General features: G+C 43.6%; 1 protein-coding gene across 1 annotated transcript in view; it reads right to left on the reverse strand.

Moving 5' to 3' along the window:
* Window positions 1-16,038, reverse strand: part of LOC116688228 (copine-9) — a 206,748-nt gene that overhangs the window by 10,771 nt on the left and 179,939 nt on the right. The window contains exons 14-17 of the mRNA XM_032514085.1: window positions 14,964-15,010; window positions 14,515-14,696; window positions 8,030-8,157; window positions 4,933-5,035 (exon numbers count right to left, since the gene is read on the reverse strand). Coding sequence (XP_032369976.1) covers window positions 4,933-5,035; window positions 8,030-8,157; window positions 14,515-14,696; window positions 14,964-15,010 — 460 coding nt within the window. The remainder of the gene's footprint in view (window positions 1-4,932; window positions 5,036-8,029; window positions 8,158-14,514; window positions 14,697-14,963; window positions 15,011-16,038) is intronic.

Consider the following 16,038-nt stretch of genomic DNA (forward strand, 5'->3'; position numbering starts at 1 on the left):
TACTACATCTCTGAGTTGATTCAGCTTCATACTCCGATCCGTAGTCTGAGGTCATCAGGTCAGAGATTGTTAGTTGTTCCCCACACTCATTTTAAATCCAGAGGGGATCGTTCATTCCAAGCAGTGGCACCTCGGCTGTGGAATGCATTGCCAACATTTTTACGGTGTATTAATTCTTTTGATTCTTTTAAAAAGCAACTCAAGACGCTGCTGTTCAAACAGGCTTTTAGTTAGACGTGGGGTTTTTTATGGTTTTGTTTTTATGTTTTCCATTTGTTTTTAAGTGTCTATTGCATTATATTGTACTCATTTTACTGTGAAGCACTTTGTGATTTTTATCTGTGAAAGGTGCTATATAAATAAATCTTACTTACTTACTTACTTACTTACTATCCCACAAAGGATGACTAGGATCAGCCAGGATGGCTCTCGCCTTCTTCAATGATCTGGCCTTATACAGGTTGTGTAGGTCATTTAAGGGTGTGCCAACAAATTTGCTGCACACCTTCACAATACCTTGCATGCGGTTTCCCTGTTTAATGGAAAGTGACCCGTGCCAGCAGATAAAAGAAAAAGTAAGAACTGATTCAATAAAACAGAAATAAAACATTTTCATAAAAACAGTGTCGACATTAAAACTACGAAGCTTACGGAGAAAGTGCATGCGCTGATGTGCTTTTTTACACACGGCATCAACCTGGGACTCAAAGCACAGCTTACTGTCGATCACACTCCCAAGATATTTGTACTGCTGCACAAGTCCAACTGGCTGGTTGTCCATTACAACAGGGGGAATGACCGTGGGAATTCTTCTAAAGTCAACGCACATCTCTTTCGTTTTTGCCACATTAATGTTTAAAAAGGAGGCTTTGCACCAGTCAATAAAATCATCCACTACAGGACCGTGTTCAGAGTCATCACTGCTGAGGAAGGACACAATGACCGAATCATCCGCAAATTTAATAATGTGGCGCCGTTCATGATGGCTTTGGCACGCATTTGTGTATAAAACAAATAAAAGAGGGGAGAGGACACAGCCCTGGGGGGACCCAGTAGAAGAGAAAATGGTATCTGATAAAACACCGTTCACTCTCACCCTTTGCGACCTCACTGGGCTCGGAGGCCCCCTTCGAGCCCTTGGAGTCGGCTGAGGCCAAGTACCTGACCCTGAAGATGGCCTTCCTCCTTGCTGAGGAGGGTGGGGGACCTCCAGGCTCTTTCGGTTGCTCCCAGATGCCTGGAGTTTGCCCCGGGTAATGTGAGGGCCATCCTGCACCCCGTTCCGGGCTATGTTCCCAAGGTGCAGTCCACTGTCACGGGGCCAGTGGTACTGCAGGCGTTTCATCCTCCACTTCATGTGACGGCAGAGGACGGGAGGCTCCATTTGCTCTGCCCTGTCAGGGCACTGAGTGTCTTCACTCTGAGGTCCTCCCGGTGGAGGAAGACGGACCAGTTGCTGGTGTGTTTTGGGTCCCCCAAGGCTGGGCTCCCCGCTTCCAAACGTACTATCAGCAACTGGATCGTTCAGACTATCTCCCTGGCCTATCAGGTGCGCGGTTTGCCTTCACCGATGGCTGTACGGGCTCACTCCACAAGAGGTGTGGCGGCCTCTACGGCTCTCCTCTCTAGAGCATCTCTTGAGGGGGTTTGTGATGCGGCTGGCTGGGCCACTCCTCACACCTTCTTCAGGTTTTACAGTCTGGACCTTCCCTCCGCACCCGGCACCCGGGTGCTCTCCTCCTAGTCTTGCCCACAGTTTGGTTTGCACGCTAGGGCAGGCGGGGGTTTGGCGCGGGTTAGTGGATATCTCGTTCCCATAGTGTCGTAACCAACGCAGTTCGAGTTCCCCTTGAAGGGAAACGTCTCAGGTTACGTATGTAACCCTTGTTCCCCGAGATAGGGGAACGAGACACTACGTCGGTTCGCCGCACCTGGCCCCGCCTGGAGTGCCTTGCTTCATAGAAAGAGCTAATGAGCTATGTGCTGGCGTGCTTGTATGCCCTTACGGTTATGCCGTCACATGCTACCGTTCTCACTAGGACCAATAGGATTGGAGTAGTTTTCATTCGCATTCAGCCCTGTCATGCCTAAAAGCGTTCCCATAGTGTCGTAACCGACGCAGTGTCTCGTTCCCCTATCTCGGGGAACAAGGGTTACATACGTAACCCGAGACGTTTCTTGGTGCCCTGCCTTTGTTTTCCTTTCATGAACGAAATGCAGGTGTTTGTAATGTCCTCTCTAACTGGGACATTACAAACAGTTGCTGATTTAGCATTTACATAAATCCATATTTTCTGCTCACCAGATGAATACAAGTCCGATATTTTTGCTCGGTTTTTGTGTCGGTGTCTGTCTGTCTGTCTGCTGCTGAGCAGCTTGAGTACAGAGGCTCATCAGAGACCAATATTCCACTATTATTCCAAATATATGACAATTTTCCAAATTTGTTACAGGTCATGTAAACAGCTAACCTAAAAACCCAGACACACCCTAGCGGAGAATTACCTGTCAGTCTGGCAACCCTCCGTTTCTCCCGCCCCCTCGGATTGAGCCCTGCCAATGGTGAGTTCCCAGGCTAGTAAACAGCATATATTAGATATTCTGTATAAGGACTTTTTCTGAATATAGCATTTTCCGATTGAGACGTGGGATATTCTGGTTTTGGAACCCTTCTTTGGACATGTATACAGTGCATTCAGAATTTGCGTCTCAATCAGGGTTTTTACCACAGGCTTACGTCCAGTTTATGGCCTCTTGCCTGTTGACAGCGTTTTTCAGCTCTGTGCGTTGCTATGGTTACTGTACACAAACCAACCAGCCAACAGTTTGCATGGTTGCCGAACCCATAAGGAGAAACACAGCTACTTTCAAACATTGTCGAAGACTTGGATAGCAACAGGTTTTTGGATGTGCGCCAAGCTTTTTAAGAAGCCGGTTGAAGGAATGAAAGAGGGACGCCAACAAGTCCTCCACCGCTGGAAGACTTTTAAAAAAAATTGTACTTTGCACGGCTACTTGTTAAGGGGAATATTTACTTTCATTAGCCATGTAAACAGCTTAGTCAGAATATCGTCTTTTTATGTGCATGTAAACATAGTCAGTGAAAAGAGCTCCTGCTGGGAGCGGCTCGAGGAGAGCTCAAATCCTCAAGCAAACAGGAAAGACTGTCTATAGAGCTGACGGGATGGGCAGAGTTGGTGATCATTCTCTACATGCATACTCTTTCATATTTCCCATTTCAACTGTTGTCAATATAAAATATGGATTAGTGCTGCTTTAGGTTTCTGTATTTGCTTGCTGTGTTGCAGGCTGCCACTGCTCAAAGACTTTGTCTTTTGGATTTTTTTCCAAATTAAAGACTTGGTAAAGTACTGTGGAAGTAAAATGTATTTGAACTAAAATACTCATAAAACGCACTGCTATGTCCTGCTACACCCTGCAGTGCCCTGCTACGCACTGCTATGTCCTGCTACACCCTGCTACGCACAGCTATGTCCTGCTACACCCTGCTATGTCCTGCTACACCCTGCTATGTCCTGCTACACCCTGCTATGTCCTGCAGTGTCCTGCTACACCCTGCTACATCCTGCTACAACCTGCTACGCCCTGCAGTGCCTTGCTACGCACCGCTATGTCCTGCTACACCCTGCTACGCCCTGCAGTTCCTTGCTACGCACCGCTATGTCCCGCTAAACCCTGTTGTGACTATTATTGCCATTTTTCATCACCCCCCCAACCGGCCCCGTCAGACTCCACCTACCAAGAGCCTGGGTCTGTCCCAGGTTTCTTCCTAAAAGTAGTTTTTCCTCGCCACTGTTGCACTGCTTGCTCTGGAGGGAATTACTAGAATTGTCCTTGTAAATTATAGCGTGGTCTTGACCTACTTTGTCTGTAAATTATAGAGTGGTCTAGACCTGCTCTATCTGTAAATTATAGAGGTCTAGACCTGCTCTATCTGTAAATTATAGAGTGGTCTAGACCTGCTCTATCTGTAAATTATAGAGTGGTCTAGACCTGCTCTACCTGTAGATTATAGAGTGGTCTAGACCTGCTCTATCTGTAAATTATAGAGCGGTCTAGACCTGCTCTATCTGTAAACTATAGAGTGGTCTAGACCTGCTCTATCTGTAAATTATAGAGTGGTCTAGACCTGCTCTATCTGTAAATTATAGAATGTGGTCTAGACCTACTCTATCCATAAAATGTTTTCAGATAACTATTGTTATGATTTGATACTATAAATACAATGATATTTAATTGAATATCTTCAATAAGTATTGAGCACCAATTCCAGTTAAAATTTGAAGCGTCATAGATATGTTTTCTAATTTCTGAATATGAGGTACTCTGGATTTATTTAGATTGGAAACAAAGACAATCGTTTGATCCCCCTCCCGCAGAATACCTGGACCATTCTGACCATTTGTTAATTGTAATAAATTCATCTGAATTTTCTTTTATTTCTGGATTTTAAAAACTTTAAAACCCAAAACAAAGCATCAGTGAATCTTGCTGACCATGCACCAGTTGCCATGACACCTACATTTGGTGTGAAAGAAATCTGTGGATGAATCTTCTGTTTTGGCCCTGAGCTGGTCAGATGTTAAACATCTCTCTGATGATTTTATTTTTATATTTTCATGCTCTCCATGTATTTTTATTTTTAGCAGTTTTTTTTATCATGTAGCACTTTGGGATTTCCGTAAATATAAAGTGCATTCCAAATTTATTATTAATATTATTATTATTATTCCCTGGTGTACAGCTGAATGAAGTTCATGGGAAGCCATCCCTGTGCTGTCCCTACATACACGTGTGTGTGTGTGTGTGTGTGTGTGTGTGTGTGTGTGTGTGTGTGTGTGTGTGTGTGTGTGTGTGTGTGTGTGTGTGTGTGTGTGTGTGGTGTATAGTGTACAGTGTGTGTCCACTCACATTGACCACAGCGTCTTTGGTCTGAGCCATGTCTGAGATCACGCCGTCTGTGATCATCAGCAGCACAAAGTACTGGGAGCCGTCAGTCACTTCTGCAGCACACCTAGAGTCACACACACACACACACACACACACACACACACACACACACACACACACACACACACACACACACAGGTTACAACTTGTTGACAGCAGAATGATTTCACCAATTCACTGCAGCCAAATGTTTGCATTCTTTCTTTTTTATATATATGTGCAGGGATTTACTTATAGAAAATTATAATTCCTGTTTTCCAGGCCAGTTGCCACATTGATACTGGTACTTGAGACACCATAGAAACCTTCTGAACCAACTCTGCTAACGTGCAAGCACAATTCCTCCTTTACAGTCTTCTTCAAAACCCTACACACACTTCTCTCCATTTGGCATGATGTTCATCTCTCAAGTTCACATGCACCACACTGCCATTCAAAAGGCTGAACTTACATTTCCTCCTATCCACTCTGACTCCTCACATGGGCAAACACATGCTGCACTACTGTTTTCACAATTCCCAAACACACAAAATACTTCATACATCCAGCAACAAACCTTACATATCCTGCAAAATGAAGCACTGCAACCAAAACTACAAATAGCATCAAACTCATTCATGTTACCATATGTTTGTCTAACCAACTACACACTGTTGGGCATAATGAAAAGCACTCTCATCTTTTGTATGCTTTGCCATAATATTGAAATACTAAATCGTAGAATATTCTTCAGATTGTTTATATGCACATACATATTTGCAGATCCACCCACATGCTGTTGAAACGTTTTTATTTTTTTTATTTGTCAACCTTCCAAGTGCAACATATGCACAGCAGATATGTCTTTACAGAGGACTGATCAACAATATGCTTACAAAAAACAGGAAACTGAAAATTGAATTGAAGACAATTGCAGAAGAAATATATAAAAAAGAGGCAAGAAAAAGAATTAGGCAGCATCTTGCTGCCCAGCTGGGTCTTCCATTGTTCACCTGTGGTCTTTTCAAGGTGCTTACTTCCTGATTGAAGTGGTAACAATTAAGCTTTGAGGTGTTTTACCAGGTGGCACATATCTTGGCCAATCAGCTCATGTAGTGTCATTTTGAATGGCAAACCATGCTACAATTACTGTTTATTTACATGGAGTCTGGTGGGTTTAGCGAACGCAATTTTGCAGAAATGTTGTTGTTCCCATCCGTCACTAAGACACAAAGAAATAGGACCCTAAGGTCCAAGTTGAAAAATACGGTAGTTAAACTCTAACATCATAAGCAAAATTCTCCCCTGGCCAAGTATGTAGTATGGCTCAAGTACTCAGCCAGCCCTGAAAGGCTTCTATAGCTATATTTCTACATGCATCTTCCATAGCTTGTGACAGTGGTTTTTTTTATTGCTAAAGAACAGTTGGAACACCTGGAGCCCCATGTTCAAAACTCCAACTACAGCCTGCACAGGAACAGTTCATGTGAACCAAACTCTAGTTCCTATTTCATCGCTTGAACACAGTTTTTTAAAACTCTACACACTTACCCCATGGCTCTAATCACAAGGTACACAACACTGTGGATCTACAGCCCTCTGTTCAAACGCTAACACGCTGCTGTAAGAACAGTATGGATTTCAGCTGAAAGCCTAAGTAGGTGTCTCGTTTTAGACTGGTTAGTGAACACATGCAGTACCAGTCGAGACACGCCTTCTCATTCACTCTAAACTTTTGACTGGTACTGTTTATCTGTAGGGAAAGATCAGAACGACTTTTTTTTGGAAGTGGACCAATGAAGGCAGTTGGGTGGAGGGAGAAGAGTGGCACTGTGTGGAAAAAGAGCATTGATGAAATAAGGCATACACCTATAGACCATGTGGTAACGACTGGGCTTTTTTTAAATGTTGCTTTCCCCCACTGTGTAGCCGTCCCAGGGGGGTTTGCAGCACATTGCAGATTTATGTTGTTGTACCAGCTAACATCACCCATCCTCAACCCAAAAGAGTTGTCTTTTTCTCTTCCTGAAGGTGAAAAGAGTGTGAGCACCACCCACATGACCAAATGTTGCTATTGGAAGCTCTGATGCCGCAGAGAGGCAGGATTAGCCCCATAATTCTTTATACGCACCTTTAGTTTGTATCCTTTGTTTTTCAGTATTTACGTTTACTATAGACAAACCTGCGCCCATCTGTGCGCCCATGGCCGTGCTGGTCTTACAGGGAGGTGTGTTCAGGTGCATTCTGGGTGAGCTGGTCTTATAGGGAGGTGTGTTCAGGTGCATTCTGGGTGAGCTGGTCTTACAGGGAGGTGTGTTCAGGTGCATTCTGGGCGTTCTGGTCTTACAGGGAGGTGTGTTCAGGTGCATTCTGGGTGTATTGCTATCTTGAGGCAGCGGAAGGTAACATTGACCAACAAAAACCTCTAAGGTCTAAATAACGCAGCATTTCATTGTTATTTTAACAGGACTTTAGTAAAATGTACCTAGGCTCGTGCATAGCGCACACACACTGTGCCTGTTACACACATAGTGAAACACACCTGACCTGTTTACATTGTAAATGTTTTTAACAATCTGATTTTTTTATTAATGTAATTGATTGTGTTTTTGCCTCTTGACCAGGACTCCCTTGAAAAAGAGGTTTTTAACCTCAACAGGACTTTCCTGGTTAAATAAAGGTTAAATAAAAAATAGTCCTCTGACACGGTATGGGAGTGAGTCTGTGTATGTGTGTGTGTGTGTGTGTGTTTGTGTGTGTGTGTGTGTGTGTGTTTGTGTGTGTGTGTGTATGTGTGTCGGTATCAAATCTGAAAATTGTAATTTTCTCGACAAACACAGGGACAGTTTTTTGTGAGTATGCTTATCACTGCCATCAAGTCACCTCACATACTTTCTGTTGGTATTCATAACATGCAGACAAAAACAGCTGGCTTCCCATGATGCTACAGGATAAGTGACAGAACTCATGGAAATGTGCAGATTTTATGTATGAGAGAAATTATGTATGAGTGTGTATTAAAGTATGTGTTTGTTAGTGCATGCATGTGTGTGTGTGTGTGTATGTGTTTGTTTCTCACCGAGCCACCTGGTTGATGACAGGAGCAAAGTTAGTTGGGCCATACAGCTGAACAGTTCGGAGGCTCTGGAAGTAAGCCTCTAGCACTCCCTCGATGGCCACACAGTTTGGATTTTCTGTATTTGAGTTCTGCAAGAGACAAAGTTCATTTTGTGAAACAAACATTAACCCATAAGGGTTTATTTGTCTTGACTTGACAACATAAATTTCTTAATACAGATGGGATTTTCACTGAGCAGTACCTTTAAGCTGACACAGAGCAGATACTGGTCAGCATGGCCAGAAGGAAGGGGCTGAATGTCATGGCCTGCTCGGTAGGATTGGGCATCGAGAATTAGGGATGCATCGGATCCAGGATTCGGCCGAATATTGACGCTTCTTGAGTTAAATTTTTTTCCCACCGAACCAAGCCCTACGCTTGCACTAGGCACACTACACTGGTCAATGTGTTAATGCCGCCGTTGATCACGGGAAGGTGTTTACATAGGTGGAGCATTCAATGCAGTAGGCTGTGAGAAAGTGAAAATGGAATTTGTGAGCAGAAAAAGTGATGTTTGACAGGACTTTCAGTCAAAAGAAAGCAAATCAAGTCCAGCTACATGTTCAATTTGGTAGCAAGGACCCTACACAATACACACCATCATTGCTGTTGAGACATTCGGTACAAAAACATCCCAAATGAAGGATGTGCATGAAGGAATCTCCAGACAGCGGCCAAGATACAGCAACTTCAGGTACGGCAAAGGAAAGACAGTCACAGCTCAGGACGTTATTTACTTCATTAAAGTGTATTTTCTTTTTTAGATCATTTTGGGGCATTTTTAGGCCTTAATTGACAGGACAGCTGGAGACATGAAAGGGGAGAGAGAGGGGGGAATGACATGCAGCAAAGGGCCGCAGGTTGGAGTCAAACCACGGCCCGCTGTGGTTTTCAGCATGTATGTATGTATGTATGTATGTATGTATGTATGTATGTATGTATGTATGCATGTATGTATGCATGTATGTATGTATGTATGTATGTATGTATGTACGTATGTATGTATGCATGTATGTATGCATGTATGTATGCATGTATGTATGTATGTATGTATGTACGTATGTATGCATGTATGTATGTATGTATGTATGTATGTATGTACGTATGTATGTATGTATGTATGTATGTATGTATGTATGCATGTATGTATGCATGTATGTATGTATGTATGTATGTATGTATGTACGTATGTATGTACGCATGTATGTACGCATGTATGCATGTACTGTGACTACTGTATGTACTGTATGTTCAATGTATGTATGTACTGTATGTATGTGTGTATGCATGTATGTATGCAAGTGTGCATGCACTACGTTGCGTTTAGTTCTTTAAACAGCAGATATTGTTTGTTTGTCCAAGACAAATTTCATCATTTTTATGCTCACGATTCGATTGATTATCGGTTTTCAATTCAAAAACAAATATCTATTCAAAAAAGAATTCACAGTAAGTAAATGTAGGTTTACACTCTGGGGCTTTCTGTTATGTCTTTTAGAGATTCATGTTTAATTATTTCCTTTGAGACCGAGTTTTTTGCTTAATATTATGGATTTCTTTAAAGTATGAAAAACAGATTTAATTAAGCACAGAGGAGCTATGCAGTAGAAACCCAGCATTAATCAGTGTCAAAAATCCTCATGAAAGACAAATATTTGATCCTAATGAGGGAAAGACGTTTCAAGGTACATTTTCTCTTTATTTATTGCAGATGTGAGCAATGTCAAATTGCACAAGTTCTTTATTAGGAGTTAATATATACAAGCTGCTGGTTTATTCATGATTCCGACCTTTATCTGAATCAGGGATGTGTCTAATTAAAGAGTCTTTTTGCCCATCGCCAGCTTCACCTTCTCACTTTATAATTAAAAACAATGTCGTCATTTTCTCACTGTACTCACAATCTGTCCTACCAACTATTTATTATGAAACTTTTTGATCAACTTTAGATAGCTCAACGTGCTTCAAGCTGTTTCAAAACAATAGATTTTTAATTATTTGCTTTAGTCTAAAATTGCCAGACCTGCCTTCCCAGCGCTGCGGAAAAAGGTCTGGCTAGTACACACAGCATTCCTGGATGGGAGAGAAAGTTCCTCAGGTTTAATGACATTTCTTTAAACCAATCACAATCATCTTGGGCGACGCTAAGTGCCGTCCGGAGCCACGGTGCCGCCACAAAATAGCCTCAGGAAGGAACTTGTTTTGGTGGAACATGTGTACGTTAAAATGTCGTTTTAGTCATGCAACTGAAAACTCAGGTTGGTGGAGGGTCTGGCTAGTCCACACAGCATATCAGGATGGGAGAAAAACAGGCTCTGGTTTATTGGCATTTCTTTAAACCAATCCCAATCATCTTGGGTGGTGCTAAGCACCGCATGGCGCTCATGTAAAATAGTTACTTAAACTCAGATTGGACAGATAGTATAGCGTCTGGATTTACCCTGCAGAGATCTGAGGAGCAGTTAACCAAAGTTAACGGACATCCAGCCCACAAGGGGGACATCCTCAGCCTACGGAACAATCCCGTCAATACAACATCGTCGATATATAGACTAGAGTTGCCATAGCATGACACAGCGCTGGGATTTGTCGCGCAGAGGTGAACTCTAATTGGAAAAGCTGATTGAGTGGCTGCTCACATGGAAAGGAGCAAAGTTATACAAAGTAAGGAATCTAGGCAAGCCAGATGTCGATGCTCCTGTCCAACGCTGACCTCTGACTGCAAGGAGCCAGGAGGGACATGGGATGTGACTAACCTGATTGAAAACAGTGGGTGTTTCTCAATTCCCAGTATGCAAAAAACTGACTTGTATTCTTGGAGAGAACGATGAGATAGTGTTCTTGGACAGTTTGAGGCTCCACAGTAACAGCCAGAACTCTAAAACACAAGAATACAACCACTTTATAAACTATTTCAACAAGCTCCGGACACACTCCTGCAATATTGTCATTATACAATACTGCATATGTTAACCCCTTGAACTAAATAAAACAGACTGTCCTCCCAGCCTGTGGGAGGACTGGCACAGGACTGGCCCAGTTGAGGACCAGCATGGGGGAGGACCGGCCCAGGGGAGAACTGGGCCGAAGGGAGGACTGGCCAGCGGCTAACAGGAGCTTCTAAACTCTGAAGAAAATTTTGAGAAAATTTTAAATTCAACATCAATTTTCATGAAACTGCCTATATCATAAATCTAAACCGGGATACCTATTCTCAGGGGTGTAGTTCTATCTTTTTAAGGACCAGAGTGCACCTTTTTCATGAAAAAAACACTAAAGAAATGCTGAGACATTGTAATTTATTTGAACATTTATATTTTAGTGAAGTAAACTAAATGATGAATGTAATCACAGTGCAAATGAGTACATTATCCCATTTAGTGTAAGGAACGAAGGACAATAAATCTCCTCACTCAACATTTCTATCATTCTCTCCATCTCTCCCATGTCCAGTGAGTCTTTCAGTTCAACACACAACCTGCCATCTGGTCACAGATTAGTGTTATTTAGTATTTGCATACAGCTGTCAGCCAATTACTGTCCAGCAGTGCTCTGGGAGGCGGGGCATAAAGCCTTGACACTGAGGCGGGGCCTCGACAGATTCAAAGTATTCTGTGAAGAAGCAAGAAATTCCAAGTGTTACCAGCCAAACGTTAGGAGCAAACAGGCGCCTACTAATGCTGAGAAGAAATTATAATTAACCAAAAATTCATATGACATATGTACATATGGACTTCTTTCTTTAACATCCATGTAAACAAATGCATTCTAATGAAACAAAGGTTGAAAGGTTGATATCCTTTAACCTGTTATTAACGGGTCGCTGGTGGTTTTCCATTTGGGTATAGCAAATAGGCAAAAATCAAACAAATGGAGGTGAATTACAACAGGGTAGAAAAATGTATTAGACTGCACGATAGTTTTCTCAAATGTAGATTTTTAGTAGAGACCGACCGATCTATCGGCGGGCCAATAATATTAGGCATTTCCCAAATCATCGGTATCGGCATTTCTGATGTATTCATCACAAAAAATGTATTCATCAGAACAATTCATAATGCCAAATAAATAATTCTGATAAATGAATACTTCAAAAATAAACTAAAAACGGATGGTCAACCGTGTTATGTGTGGCGTCGCATAGTCTGTCCACCAGAGGACGCTCTACAACGTCCCTGTTAGTGATGGTGTTGCATAGTCTGTCCACCAGAGGACGCTCTACAACGTCCCTGTTAGTGATGGCGTTGCATTGTCTGTCCACCAGAGGACGCTCTACAACGTCCCTGTTAGTGATGGCGTTGCATTGTCTGTCCACCAGAGGACGCTCTACAACGTCCCTGTTAGTGATGGCGTTGCATTGTCTGTCCACCAGAGGACACTCTACAACGTCCCTGTTAGTGATGGCGTTGCATTGTCTGTCCACCAGAGGACGCTCTACAACGTCCCTGTTAGTGATGGCGTTGCATTGTCTGTCCACCAGAGGACGCTCTACAACGTCCCTGTTAGTGATGGCGTTGCATAGTCTGTCCACCAGAGGACGCTCTACAACGTCCCTGTTAGTGATGGCATTGTATAGTCTGTCCCCCAGAGGACGCTCTACAACGTCCCTGTTAGTGATGGCGTTGCATAGTCTGTCCACCAGAGGACGCTCTACAACGTCCCTGTTAGTGATGGCGTTGTATAGTCTGTCCACCAGTGGACGCTCTACAACGTCCCTGTTAGTGATGGTGTTGCATAGTCTGTCCACCAGAGGACGCTCTACAACGTCCCTGTTAGTGATGGTGTTGCATAGTCTGTCCACCAGAGGACGCTCTACAACGTCCCTGTTAGAGATGGCGTTGCATAGTCTTTCCACCAGAGGACACTCTACAACGTCCCTGTTAGTGATGGCGTTGCATTGTCTGTCCACCAGAGGACACTCTACAACGTCCCTGTTAGTGATGGCGTTGCATTGTCTGTCCACCAGAGGACACTCTACAACGTCCCTGTTAGTGATGGGTTGCATAGTCTGTCCACCAGAGGACGCTCTACAACGTCCCTGTTAGTGATGGCGTTGCATAGTCTGTCCACCAGAGGACGCTCTACAACGTCCCTGTTAGTGATGGCGTTGCATTGTCTGTCCACCAGAGGACGCTCTACAACGTCCCTGTTAGTGATGGCGTTGCATTGTCTGTCCACCAGAGGACACTCTACAACGTCCCTGTTAGTGATGGCGTTGCATTGTCTGTCCACCAGAGGACGCTCTACAACGTCCCTGTTAGTGATGGCGTTGCATTGTCTGTCCACCAGAGGACGCTCTACAACGTCCCTGTTAGTGATGGCGTTGCATAGTCTGTCCACCAGAGGACGCTCTACAACGTCCCTGTTAGTGATGGCATTGTATAGTCTGTCCCCCAGAGGACGCTCTACAACGTCCCTGTTAGTGATGGCGTTGCATAGTCTGTCCACCAGAGGACGCTCTACAACGTCCCTGTTAGTGATGGCGTTGTATAGTCTGTCCACCAGTGGACGCTCTACAACGTCCCTGTTAGTGATGGTGTTGCATAGTCTGTCCACCAGAGGACGCTCTACAACGTCCCTGTTAGTGATGGTGTTGCATAGTCTGTCCACCAGAGGACGCTCTACAACGTCCCTGTTAGAGATGGCGTTGCATAGTCTTTCCACCAGAGGACACTCTACAACGTCCCTGTTAGTGATGGCTTGCCTAGTCTGTCCACCAGAGGACGCTCTACAACGTCCCTGTTAGTGATGGCGTTGCATAGTCTGTCCACCAGAGGACGCTCTACAACGTCCCTGTTAGAGATGGCGTTGCATAGTCTTTCCACCAGAGGACACTCTACAACGTCCCTGTTAGTGATGGCTTGCATAGTCTGTCCACCAGAGGACGCTCTACAACGTCCCTGTTAGTGATGGCTTGCATAGTCTGTCCACCAGAGGACGCTTTACAACGTCCCTGTTAGTGATGGCGTTACATAGTCTGTCCACCAGAGGACGCTCTACAACGTCCTTGTTAATGATGGCATTGAATAGTCTGTCCACCAGAGGACGCTCTACAACGTCCCTGTTAGTGATGGCGTTACATAGTCTGTCCACCAGAGGACGCTCTACAACGTCCCTGTTGGCAACACTGATGATTTTTTTGTCTTTGTTGTGTTTTTGTTCAAAGGACTTTAATAATTGTGTCGGTATAGGCCTTAAATTGATCAGGCTCTAATTTTTTTGAAAGTCCTGTTTTTAAAGCACTTAAAAACAAGTTGACATATTAATAGAGCTATATTAATAGTTTATTGTTGAAAAATGTGAAAAATGCTGAAAAATATGCAAAACCAGTTAGATTAACTGACGTGACTGTTAGTATAGTATTCAGTCCAAAAACCAGAAGTACCCATTTACTGGATGTCATAAACAGAGACAACAATCATCTTTCTTAGATCAGTGTCTCTTACCAGGGGGAAGGCGTGGGAGATCTTGCCGTCCGGGGGAAGTTTAGCTCCAAAGCCATATGCTGGGAAGAGTTTATCACTGTCGTAGTCCTGGATAATCTCCCCCACAGCCTTCAGAGCCATGGCATACGCATTCATCTGGTACGGATTCATGTAGTGCAGTGATGTGGGCTGGGACGGGTTACCTGGAGACAAACACACACACACACACAGATTAAAAATCATGCACCTACACCAAACCTTTTAGAGAATCCAGACATGCAGAGTTCATCTACAAGGTGAGCTACCCAGGCGCCCACTCATAGCATATCTTACCAAATCACAAGTCCAATGATAACCCCATGTGGTGAAAATATTACAAAGATGACCAAGAAGAGAGCACATAACTAATGTCACTGAACAACAAATGTGTGGACATTTTCTGCATGCACAAAGATGTAATACGGTCCTACCGTTGGATGCTGTGAAGTCTATGGCCACAGTGAAATTGAGTTGTGTCCTGGTGGGAGATTGAGCACATCAGTTTCATTCAAAGCAGTAAGGTCCGGACTAGTGCCAGTATCACCAGGAGCACCGTTACACAGTGAGAAACCCATCAGCTGCTCATTGCAGGGGATTTGTCTATAACTTTGCTTTCAATTTCAAGAGCTCATTGTTACTTTTGTGCGCTGATATTTAAAGTCTTTTGACTTTTTGTCATACTGAAGAGTTTTATTCACATCATATGCAGTATTACTACAAATCACATACACTGTATTCTGTACATGCTTTGGATCACCAATGGTAGGCTTCTTTTAGATTTGTGTTCATGCAGGCAGCCACTGATTTGAACTACGAATTCAAATTCCAATGAACAGAATACGATTTGCAAATCTTTTTCAACCTATAATCAATTGAATACACTACAAAGACATTTCATGTTCAACATGGTAAACTTCATTTATTTATTTTCATACCTAACCCAATAAACCTGTTCACCTGTGGAACATTCCAAACAGGTGTTTTTTGTCATGACTCTAGCATTATGACTTTGTGTTGCCTGTGTTTTGTGTTGCTATAACCTGATATCTGTGTGTCCTGAGTCTCCTGAACGCATCACAGCAGGTTCTCCAACTACACACACCTGCTGTCATTTGCAATCTGCACACCTGGCCCTGATCACCATTTAAGCCACAAGCTGACATCCATTCCCTGCAGGATCGTTAGCGTAACCAGTACGTTTAGCTCTTGTCTCTTTTCGCCCACAGGACTGCCGCATACTGGATGTTTTTCCCTTTTTGCAGCAATGGACCGCCATATGCAAGGGGCACACAACAACGGGTAAAAGAAACGCAGGACCACTACTCGCGAGAGGGACACAGCAACGGGGAAATGAAACGCAGGACCGCCACACGCGAGGGGGACAAAACATTGAGTAACAGAAACGCAGGACCGCCACACGCAAGGGGGACACAACAACGGGTAACGGAAACGCAGGACCACCATACGTGAGGGGGACACAACAACGGGTAAAAGAAACACCAGACC

This window comes from Etheostoma spectabile, chromosome 4 (assembly GCF_008692095.1).
Source record: "Etheostoma spectabile isolate EspeVRDwgs_2016 chromosome 4, UIUC_Espe_1.0, whole genome shotgun sequence".
NCBI classification, from domain to species: Eukaryota; Metazoa; Chordata; class Actinopteri; order Perciformes; family Percidae; genus Etheostoma; species Etheostoma spectabile.